Here is a 12,187-nt window from a genome sequence, read left to right on the forward strand (position 1 = left end):
GGAGGTGGCTGTGGCTGGTGTTGTGAGCATGACCCTGCCATTGCCTTTTCTCCTACTGGTTTTCATTTGCTTCTTGAGAATTTACCAATCCCATAACTTATCCCTCAGTTCTTCCTTCATAGGGACTGTGATAGTTCCAGCCTGTTGTGTGAGTGGGGTGTAACATGGGTACATCTATGATATATGTCTTTGTATGCTCTCTGTCTGTGCTAGTGGATGCTAGTCATGCTACCTCCCTTCAGAATTCTGTATGTATGCAATTATATACATAGACTAATACAGAATGTGTAGGAAGTTCTCAGCTCTTTTTTTTTTTTTTTTTTTTTTTTTTTTTTTTTTTTTTTTTTTTTTTTTGGTTTTTCAAGACAGGGTTTCTCTGTGGCTTTGGAGCCTGTCCTGGAACTAGCTCTTGTAGACCAGGCTGGTCTCGAACTCACAGAGATCCGCCTGCCTCTGCCTCCCGAGTGCTGGAATTAAAGGCGTGCGCCACCATCGCCCGGCTAGTTCTCAGCTCTTTTAAGGAGTCATCTAGGTGCTTGCTTTTAGCTTCCTTTTAACCTTCCTCCCCTCTCCTTGCCCTTTCTCCACCTCAACCATGTTGAATACCTCTTGACATCGCTTAGCTTTTCCTTTCCTCGTGTGCTAACTTTGCCTTTCACACCCCGCATAGCTTCCTTTGGGGAGAACCCTGGGCAACCATGGAACAAGGGCTCTGAGATGACTTGTTGGAGTTCAAATGCAGTGCCAGTGCCTCCCCACCTGTGTGTGCGTTTTTGTGTGTGTGTGGGTGTGTGGGTGTGTGTGTGTGTATGTGTGTGTGTGCGCGCACACGCGCACGTGTGCATGTGTGCTCCTTAGAGCTAAAATGCAGATCGCCAAAGTTCTTACCACAAAGGTGATTACAAAAATAAAGCCAGTCAACACATGTGGCGTGTTTAGAATAGGATATGGCAAGTAGTGGGACTCTGTCGGTGTTAGCTAACTGCTTTTAAAGGCCGGTGCAACAATGGCGCTCTAGCATTTCATTCATAAAAAGCTGTGCTTCCTCGGGGCATTCATTCATAAAAAGCTGTGCTTCCTCGGGGCAGCCTGTGTATACACTTCTGCTATAGACATGAAGCTGGAAGATCATGTTGACCTAAACGGCAACCGGAGAAATCGTTCAATTGTCTTTCTGATCCTTTCACGGTTTCTTCCACGGTTACATATTTCTGTGGAAAGTTGGGTCAACAGAAGATCTGAACTTGATACGGGCGTATTTACCCTCTGTCAGATCAACTGTAGGAGTAAATTCCAGGTCTGAGGCCATGGCTTTCTTCTCTATTCATGGTTCAAGCCCATAAGCACTGGGGAGAAGTCCTGACTTGTGTAATCCAATGTGCATGGGTCATGGCATACAGAAGGAACCAGACCTTAAGTCCTCTAGGTTTAAATCCTTTGGGGGCTGCTTAATTAAAACCCCACACATGTGACTTCCCTCAGAACATACTTGAAAACAAAACTGGCCGGGACAAATCTGCAGTGTGGAATGCATGCTGTCTGATTAACCCTGGTTTAATCAGCCCTGGCCTTTGTAACAAAATATCATAGATTGGGTGACTTTAATATAACAGACAATGATATCCATCTGTCCCTCACAGTCGTGGGGGATTAAGAATTTGAGCGCAAGGTAGGGCTAGGAGTAGCGGGCTCACTTAGTGTGTTCGCGACCCTGACTCTCTCTCCAGATGCTAAAACAGAACCAACAGATAAAGCTTGGGCTAGTATACTCAGGTCCTGCTGAGGATCCTCCAGGCTTACAGACATTCATCTCCCAGGTATGACCTCAGTGTAGCACCCAGAATTCCTTGCCTGTTGATTGAGAGAGAACTCCCTATTGCTTTTGTAAGAACACTAATCCCTGGTGGGGCCTCCACACTCATGACCTTGCTTTTATCTACACACCTCTCAAAGTCCATCTCCTCGACCGTCACATTCAACGTCTGAATATAGACGTACGCAAACATTAGCACGTAACAAGCTTTGGGTAATGTTTCATAGAAAGGCCACAGAGAATGTAGCCTGAGGACTTAAAGTCTGTGACCCCACCTCCCAGTGAATTCCCATGAGTTCATGGAAAGGGGTCCCTGAGATTTGCTGGATAGTTTAATGTTGCTTAGCACTTTATGTGGTTTTGTACTAAAATCAGGACAATGTTTATGCGAAAGTTTTGTATTTGGCAAAATCTTACTTGATAATTATAGCTGTAATTCTTATTTATTTTTATTTTATTGGTGTTTTGCCTGTATCTATGTCTGTGTGAGGGTGTTGGATGCTGGAGTTACAGACAGTTGTAAGCTGCCATATGGGTGCTGGGAATTGAACCCAGGTCTTCTGGAAGAGCAGTCAATGCTCTTAATCCCTGAGCCATCTCTCCAGCCCCTGTTGCTGTAATCCTTACCATTGTGAAAACTTGCCTTAAAAATAAACCAACGAGGATGTTTCTTGAGTTGCCGCTTGGATCACCTCTAGGGCAGGGTGGCTGAGGGCAATGCCCGGGTGGGTGAGGGCAATGCCCTCCTCCCGTGTGGGCTACTCCTTCAGGCTGCTGCCCTGTACTCCGTGCAAAGTGCTGGTGAAGATAACCAAGTTCCAGTGTCTTTCCATTCCAGTATTTGGAGCAATTGCTCCCTCCTTTGTTTTTAACACTTGCAGTGCATCATGGTCCTTCTCAGCCCGTGGTTTCCAGTCTTTTTTATCTCCGGCCCATTTTCTTCATCTCCACGTCCTCCAGATGTGACCGTACTCTGACGGGGGGGCTGCATGAATCATACACCTGTATTTTTCCAGTCTTTCCTCTCCACTGAAATCCAAGATCATATGCCTTAAAGGCCACTTGGACTTTTCCACTTGGCTACTGAGAGGGCAGCTCGGTTTTAGCACATCCCAAATGTAACTCCAGGTTTCCCAAATATGACCTCCATATAGTGTTCCCCACGTTTACAAACAACAATTGCATCTGTAGGAGTCATCCCGGGTTCCTCGGGTCCTTTCTCATGCCTGAGAAAACTTCACCAGAAAGAAAACTCTATGAGTCTTTGTTTATGGCATCTCCATCCCAACCACATTCACAAGTGCCAACTCTTGTTATCTCCTGGTCCTCGGGGTCTGTGATCTCCTGCCTGGATGATTGCTAAGTCTTAAAACCAAGGGCTTCATGCCGGCTCCTCCTACTTCGTGTTTATCATGCAGCAGCTGAAATATGCTCATAGAATGCATCAGAGTGCAGCATCCCCGCATGGTCCCCGCCATCTCACCTGGAGATATGGAATGGCGACAAGAGGACATGTGAAAAGCCGTGACCCACTCTCTGCAGCATCCGGGAAGCCATAGCATGTTGAACAGTCCTGTAGCATATTGAACCCCAATATGGTCAGCACTTGAACTGACAGTTTCCCTAATTGTGGTCCCTAATTCTAACTCTGGGCCATTCTGTGCACAGCCCCATTGCCTGTCCTCCTTCCTGTTTACACGCTACAGCTCCCCATGCCACACAGCCTCCCATCGTGGCATACCTGAGTCTTCCTCTTTTTCCCTCTGTCACATGTCCCCACTCCTTTGCCTGCCTTCAAGTCTGTCTGAACACCAGTGAAGAGCTGGGGATGTAAGTCTGCAGTTGAGTGGCTAGTATTCTGTCAACTTAACATGAGCTAGAGTCATTTGGGAAGAGGGAACCTCATCTGAGAAAATGTCCCCATCAAATTAGCCTGTGGGCAAGCCTGCGAAACATTTTTTAAAATTGCTATTTATGACGTGGGAGAGCCGAGTCCATTGTGGGTGGTGCCAACCCTAGTCAGGTGGTCCTGAGTCATACAACAGAGCAGAGTGAGCAAGCCATGGGAGCAAGCCAGGAAGCAGCATGCCTCCCTGGCCTCTGCTTCACTTCCTGCCTCCAGGTTCCCGCCTTGAGTTCCTGCTTTGACTTCCCCCAGAGATGGAGTGTGACCTGAGTGTTGTAAGCTGAAGGAAACCCTTTCCTCCTCAGGTTGCCTTTGGTCATTCTGACAGCAAGAGAAATCCTAATTAAGACACCGGCTATTCACAGGACACTGTAGAAAAAAAAAAGAAAACAACAAAAAAGGAGAAAGGTGGCTGACGTCATTGCTCTCGGGAGCTCTAGCTGTAGTTTATTCTCATCCAGTTCGTTGGGCAGCTTTGTTTATTTCTACATCCTAATTAGAGTGAAAATCGAGGTCCTCCCGGCGTCGCTGAAGAGGTCTGTGTGATCTGCACACCTCCCACCTCTTCAGCCTCACGCCTGCCCTTCTCCTTGCCCTCCACGCTCTCACCCGGACCCTCTGCCCACTCCTTGCCCGGTCTCAGCACACCCTGCTTTTGGGTTCTTTTCGCAAGTAATCCTTGTGTATGGGAGTCTCTGCTCTTCATGTAGGACATCTCAGCTCAATTGTACCGGCAACACTTGCTGTGAGTTTCCTGAGTATCGCAGGCCACCCAGAACGCTCGTCCCCAGATCCTTGATTTTTCCTTTGTCACGTTACCCCTACATCATACGCATCTTCTCGTGTATTTGATTGCTTTCTTCCTACTTCCAATCCCTCAGCAGAAAGGACACCCCATGAGGGCATTTACTTCTGCACCAAGGTGCCTGGCAAGTTGAAAGCAGTGCTTTCTTGTTTGTTGTTGTTGTTTTGTTGTTTTGAGACAAGGTTTCTCTGTAGCTTTGGAGCCTGTACTGGAACTTGCTCTGTAGACCAGGCTGGCCTCAAACTCACAGATCTGCTCGTCTCTGCCTCCCAAGTACTGAGATTAAAGGCGTGCACCACCACCGCCTGGCATGAAATCAGTGTTTTATAACTGAATAATTAGCTATACAATGGGGTCATTCTAAAAGTGAATGTATTAGTGAGAGTCTCGCAAGAAGACCGATGATACTGCGAAGATTAGTCATTTCAAAAGCATGTCACAATTGTCTTCCAAGGTTGGGGCAGGATCTAAAGCCCAGACATATAAAGTGCCTCCAGGCAGTGAGGGCAGCGTCACCTCTAGGTCTGGAGAGGGTGGCACGTGCCTCTGGATATCTGAGAGTTGCTGGAAAACTAAACTTCAGAGCTCATTGGCTCTTAATTTTTTTTAAAAAAAAATTTCATTTATGTGTATCTATATCTTTGCGTATGTGCATGCATGTGGTGCTCACGGAGGCAAGGTGTCAGATCTCCTGGACTAGGGTTACAGGATGGTGTGAACCACCACATGTAAGTGTTAGGAACTGAGCCCTGGTCTCTCTGCAAGAGCAGCACACTCTTAGCCACAGAACCATTTCTGGTTCTTGCCCTACAAGCCCCTTCCTGCGAGCTCTTCCCCTTTGGCTGACCCCACCAGCATCCTCAGCATGAGAGAAATATCTTCAGAGGAGCTCATCCTTCACGCCCTCAGCCACAGGGCAGGGAGAACTGAACATCTTAACTGTGTAGACTATTCTAGAGTCTTTCATAGCCCCAGAAGAATTGTGCTTACTGTTTCAGAGATGATCAGGAAGTATGTTCTGTGTGGATGTTAAGGCTATCAGGGAAATGGCTTCCAGAGGAATACCACAGTCTGTTTGGGGTTTATAATGTCAAACTATTGAATCAAATCATCATGAAAGTTTTACACAATAGATCTATTTTTAACAACTTAATTACACTACTTGCATTACTTAATGTACCTTTCATCTATGTTAAAATGAGTCATTGAGACCTATAATGTTATATAAACATAGTTTTTATGTCACAAGTAATTGCTATCCTGCTAGAGAAGCAAAAGCTTTTTTTATTGCTTATGAAATTTATTTATTATCCTCATTTATTGCTTATGAAAAAGGCACTCGGGAACTCAAAAGGAACTGTTGTCTGAATACAGTTGAACAAGTATATTGTTACGTTTTTAATGACGAACCACCCAAAAAGAAGCCCTTTGGATAAGAATAATAATAGAGTAGACAGACGTCACAGGATCTGAGTTCCAGTCCTGCCTAACGAGCACGCTTGGGAGCCAGGTTCAACCGTATGAACCTGGGGTCTGTAAAAGAGGCATTTCCACCTCTTGGGTTACACCAGGGAAGAGGTCGTGTTGGAACAGGAGGAAAGAAGGGGATTGAGAAGAACTTGTGCAATGGTATTTTTCTGGAAAAGAGATGGCTGGAGATAGAAGCTCTGCTGAGCTTCGTGTAGGTGTTCTTTCCCCTCTCCCACCCTTCCTCTGGCACTGTTCTTCTAAAAAAGCAACTAGCAGAGAAATTTTAAGTTTCCAAGATAGGGAAATTCTGACCTAAAGAGAAAAAAAAATGTTATAGTGACTGTAACTGTGTTTTCTCTTCAGAATCAACCGTGTTCATTCCCCAGCCGGAATACTCCGTGGAAGAAGATGTGGGTGAGCTGTTCATTCCCATCAGGAGGAGCGGCGATGTCAGCCAGGAGCTGATGGTGATCTGCTACACACAGCAAGGTAAGGCGATTGCTGAACAAGTGAAGTAGCCCGCAGTGTGCCTGTCAACCTCTTCGTCTGGTGGAGCCCCACGGGGTGGACTTGGTTGCAAGGTTTTTTGTAGTCACTGAAGAACTAGACGTTAAGACGTGAGATTTGGTATTGGATTTCTAGGGGCTTCTTTGTGTCCATCTGGCAGGAGCCTGCTGTTTCTTCCCTCAGGTTTTGGTCTCTTAGTCTAATTTAAAATGGCAGGGAACCGAGGCCTGTTCAAACCTTCCAAGTCAAAGAAGGTTATTTAGAGGAGGGGTCTGGCTTAGTATCAGGCTCCATGAGATAATAAACAGAAAAAAAAAAGATGTATGGTTGAATCAACAACCAAAACTGATACTTTTGTGCCTTTTATACGTGGTTGTAGAACTTTATTAAAGTGAAGACAATTTAGGCAATGAGTTAGACAAATCATCAAACAGATGATCAATGAATTATAGAAAGATCACTATCAATTGGAAATGGATTTAAACTTTTCCTAAAGATGTCTACTTAGAGTAGATAAGAAAATGTATATTAATGGTTAAGTAACCATGTAATGGATATATGCAAATTTCCCTTTGAAATCAATAGATTTTCCTAAGCATTTTTTTTTTTACATAATTAGTGCTAAAATGACCGGGATAACCAATCCAACGTGTTTGGTGAATCCTGGAGAGACTCATGGGGTTAGAGCTATGACGGAAAGCCATATCTATCTTCTTGAAGTGCTTCAAGGCTTCCATAAACATTAAACTCAGTTTTATAAATGTTCTCAACTTTAAAGAACAGCAAATGAGTATTTAAAATTTTAAAACTAGTTAATAATCATTGCAAACAATTTTCAAAGTACTATTTGCTTTTATGCAAGAGGGAGGCGCTTGATCCTGCCTTGACTTGATATGTTATACTTTGTTGACTCCTATGGGAGGCCTTACTTCTTTTTTTTTCCTTTTTTTTTTCCTTTTTTTTTTTTTTTTCTTTTTTTCGAGACAGGGTTTCTCTGCAGCTTTAGAGCCTGTCCTGGAGCTAGCTCTTGTAGACCAGGCTGGTCTCGAACTCACAGAGATCCGCCTGCCTCTGCCTCCCGGGTGCTGGGATTAAAGGCGTGCGCCACCACCACCCAGCTGAGACCTTACTTCTTGTGAATGGAGATGGAGGAATGAAAGGGAAGGGGATAGAAGGGAGGTGAGGGGGGGGTGAGCGGGAGGAGAAGAGAAAGGGGAAACTGTGTTTGGTATAAAAAAAAAAAAAAAAAAAAAAAAAAAAAAGACTCAGTCTTGGGACCCAGGTGGCAGAACTAGTGTGTTGACTTCTGAACGGCTCACTTCCCCAGTGCCTAAAACCCAGTAGATGGTTGGAAAGACTAGGCAAACACAGAAAGCACATGGCCTTGGCCTGTATATGGGGAGCGTTTGAACAGTGGGAAATATTACCTTCCCTGTTACGTTGATTTGAAAGCCTGTTGGAAGGAAGGCAGGAGGAAACACTGGAGGGCCAATATTAGGCGTGCCTGCGGACATTCTGCAGGAGACCCGTGATGTTAGAACACTGTAGTTGCCAGTGCAGTTCTGGGGTGTTGCAGTATACAACCGATAAATAATGAATCTGAAAACAACACGTTTGGAAACAGTGGTTCAGCCCTGATGTCTTTTGGTTCTCTCGGGCCCTAGGGACCGCAACCAGCACTGTGCGGACCTCAGTGCTGTCTTACTCAGACTACATCTCCAGGCCCGAGGACCACAGCAGCGTAGTCCGCTTTGACAAAGGCGAACGTGAGAAAACGTGCCGTGTGGTCGTAATCGATGACTCCTTGTACGAGGAGGAGGAGACTTTCCAGGTCCTTCTGAGCATGCCCATGGGCGGGAGGATCGGTGACAAGTTTCCGGGAGCCAAGGTGACCATCCTCACAGACAAGGATGACGGTGAGTTTTGATTTATCCTCCCTGCGGCGGCAACACCAGACACAGCTTTCTAAACAGAAAAACTAGAAAGCGAATAGAATCACGGGGTGCACGTTGTTTCTCTGCTGGATTGTATGGTGACTTAGGTTCATCAAACACTGGCTACATCAATCATTCCTCATTCCTGTTGTATTGTTCCCATGCCCAGTTTCCTCTCTAGGTCCTCTTACAGTTCAACTCACCAATAAGTCGTTGCAATCAGCTTCCATGGTGAAGAATCAACATCCTTTTAAAAAGCATCATGGATTGCCTTCTCTTTCCTAACTTTAACCCAAGTATTTGGATCTGTTTTTCAAGGAGATAGTAAGAAGGGCTATCAGATGAATCACTGGGTGGGAAACAGCTCTATGGGAAGTTAAGTCTCAAGACAATAGGAGTTGATACACTAGAACACCCTTCCCTGGGGAAACTAAATTCCATGAAGCAACACCAACTGAAAAAGGTTTGCACGTTCTTGTGAGAAGGGGGGGGGGGACGACTGCAAATGATCTTGTGATGCAGGCAAAGGGTGAAGCAGATAGCACTGCCCTCTCCTCCCATGGACTGGTTCCTGTCTCCCTCCCTTTTCCCCGTGGCAGATCAAAGAGGATGGATGGTCCTTGCTGGTGGAGTGAAGCTGCAGGAGAGTAAAAAACCCAAAGAATCTTAAAACTTAGGAGACTGAAAACAATCTGCCAAGAAAGGTCTTGGCTAGCTAAGGTAAAGGAGAAAGTGTGAGACAAAGCTGTCAGGTCATCTCCTGAGTTTAGATAACATCCTTCATTTTAAAAATTGCTCCTCTACTGCTTCTCTTAATAAAGGGCCCTGTATTTGTATTTTTTAAACTTTTAGTTATGCAGATGAGGGTCACTTGAGTGCAGGTCCCCAAGGAAGCCAGAAGTGGTGGTCAGGGTTCCCTGGAGTAATAGTTACGGATATGAGTGGCTCTGAGCAGCCCTGGTAGGTGCCGGGCACTGAACTTGGATCCTCTGCAAAAGCAAAATGTGTCTTAACAGCTGAGCCATCTACTCTGCCGTGTTCTATATTTAAACCAAGTATAGGGATACTATACTAGGACCAAGAATCTCTCTGACGATGTACGGCTATAGGGATGTAGGATGGGGGCCACAGGACTATGGAAATACATGTCTAAAATCTGTACTGCTTCAATAAGAAACAGCTAAACCTGTTGTTTGAAAGAGCTACACACTATGAATCGGGATGTGTCTGAAGTTAGGAATATGCAGGCATCCCGAGCATCCTCCATCAGTATTACCAGTGTTCTGCCCTTCTGCAAGATCCAATTAAATGCTGCAATATTGGTTTCTTACGAAAAGCATTAATTCAACACTAAGAGTGACTTTGCAGTCAGTCTCTGGAGTGAATGCAGGAGCTGAAGCTGAATTCATAGTTTGCCTTTGTGTGACAATCGTCCCAGGTCTTTGCTCCAGTGCGTCTTCCTTGACGACCCTGGAAAAGTTACTATGCCAGACAGAAGGTAGGGGTTTGTAAATGGCAATAGGATGAACCCTGTAGTAAATGAATCTCAGTTCAGGGCCGTTCAACATTAGAGCGACCTTAGACTCAAAAGTGGAAACACTTTTGCGGAAGAAAATGCTTTACACCAGAAAAAAAAATGTACCATGTGGATAAACTTGTTTGCGTTTGTGCAAAGCTGAAAGACCTGCTTGCCTCCGTTTTTTCCCTTCTTTTTTAATGTTAAATACAATTACTTACATTAGTGTAAGTTCCAATTAAGAAATGCCAGCCAGTTCATTCCAGAAAGGGCCAGATCCAATTAAAGTAATAACTTGACAAACATAGTCTGCATTAAGTACACCTAAGCTAAAACGCTTTTTAACATAAAGAGATAGGTGTGGGGGGACGAGTTTGTGATTGTTCAGAGCATCATTGAGTTGTTTCCGGTTCTACAATCACACTGTCACCACAAGTCGGTACAGCCGCAGTGACTGAATGATAGAACCAGAGAGCTTTCCTCCTCGACGGACAAGATGCCACATACAGCACCCTTGGCACCAAAATGAACTAAAATAAAAGAATAAATGAGGCGTTTGGTCCTTCAGGAAAGTCTAAGCATGCAGCAAGTCATGTTATGAAGCCCGTATCACTTGTCATGGACATAGAAGAATTTGACACGGGCTCGAAAACCCCAAGATTAAAAACCTAGTTCTGCAGGGTGGGGCTGAATATGTAAGTGAGGTTAAATGAGGATAATATATAATGATGTCTGAAGCAATAGAAAGGGAAAATAAGGAAGCAGGTTGTGCTTAAACACACAGCGACTTTGTGAGTCAGAATGAGCGAGACTTTGAAAGATGCAACGGTCTTAGGGCAACAGAGAACAAGACTAATGTTGACAGAAGTTTCTGTCCTGCCCAGTCCTGCATCCATTCAAAGGGAGTAATGGGCTATGGAGCCCTGAGGAACTCAGTTGTCCCTGCCGCAGTGTTTTAAGAAAGCTCCAGGTGAAAAGCCTACAGGCAACAATGGCTGTTGAGAGGGAGAATCAGTATTCTCCCGGGAGGAACCGTCTGACTGCTGATTCAGTCCCAAGCAGTTAGTCACAGACACATCTACATACCAGTAACGCTAAATGGACCCAGCAGGCTATATTTGTATAGGCATATGTGTATAATTATTATACAACTATAAATAACAATAATAATAAAGATAAGGTGATGGATGTGAGAGATAGTTAGGGAAAATATAGGAATTGGTGGGAGGGAGACAGAGGGGTCAAAAATGATTTAAACACAATACTCTGGTATGAAATCCCCCAAAATAAAAAAAGGTTTTCCGCCAAGCTCCACAGCCAGAATCTTGGGCTCTGCGTCCATGCTGCTCCTGTCTAGCCAATGGGTCTTGGCCTTCCAAGAAAGCCCCCTCTCTGCTCTCCAGCCTACTTTCCTTGCATGAAGCATGATATGGCTCAGCTGTCTCTGTTTGTAGCGTTTTGTGGAAATTAGGTCACATGATCTGTAGGGAAGTCCGTTAAAAACTGATTCAACAGAAGACGGTGAGCCTTGTGGGCAGTGAGTCTGGGAAGATGGACTCAAAGCACCTGAAGATGCCTCAAATAAAAACAGATGGTCTGAATTATTACGTAGGGAGAGTGGGAAAGTTTTTGAACAATATTGTGAAAATACCAGAGTGGGGTCTAAAGGTTACTGATTAGAAGACAGTGGAAATTAACCGGAATCAGAACTAAGGCAGGCATAAGGGAAAGGAGGCGAAGTTAAACATAACAATGAGAGTCACCACTGAGATGACTAGGTCTCTGTGTAAGAAGGAGGGAGGAGAGGAATTTTAAAAAGTTTGTGTTCCGAAAGTTTGTGGGTGGTTGGTTCAATGCATGGTCTTATGATAAGAACTTAAAAGAACCAGTGTAGAAAAAGAGGTTAAAAGAAGGTGAGATGAGAAATTCTCTTTTTATTTTACTTTCATTATATGTGTGGGTGTTTTGCCTGTAGATATGTCTGTGTACCATGTATGTGCCTGTCCTTAGTCGGGTTCTTTCACCTAACCTTATCCCGTTCAGCTATTGGCCAGTCAGCTACTTTATTAAACCAATCACAGCAACATATATTCACACAGTGTAAAGGAATATTCCACACTTAATGTATTTTGAACTTTATAAGTCAAAAGGTTGTAAGTTGTCAACATAACCCAGACCCAAAGACTGTACAACTCAAAATCACACACCAGAATAACCCAGACCCAAAGACTGTACA

At 44.6% G+C, this 12,187-nt stretch overlaps 1 protein-coding gene across 1 annotated transcript in view; it reads left to right on the top strand.

The window, feature by feature from the left end:
- Positions 1–12,187, top strand: part of Frem2 (FRAS1 related extracellular matrix 2) — a 130,813-nt gene that overhangs the window by 65,887 nt on the left and 52,739 nt on the right. Inside the window, exons 5-6 of the mRNA XM_038348099.1 lie at positions 6,358–6,483; positions 8,166–8,417. Coding sequence (XP_038204027.1) covers positions 6,358–6,483; positions 8,166–8,417 — 378 coding nt within the window. The remainder of the gene's footprint in view (positions 1–6,357; positions 6,484–8,165; positions 8,418–12,187) is intronic.

Source organism: Arvicola amphibius, chromosome 11 (assembly GCF_903992535.2).
Source record: "Arvicola amphibius chromosome 11, mArvAmp1.2, whole genome shotgun sequence".
In the NCBI taxonomy this organism is placed as follows: Eukaryota; Metazoa; Chordata; class Mammalia; order Rodentia; family Cricetidae; genus Arvicola; species Arvicola amphibius.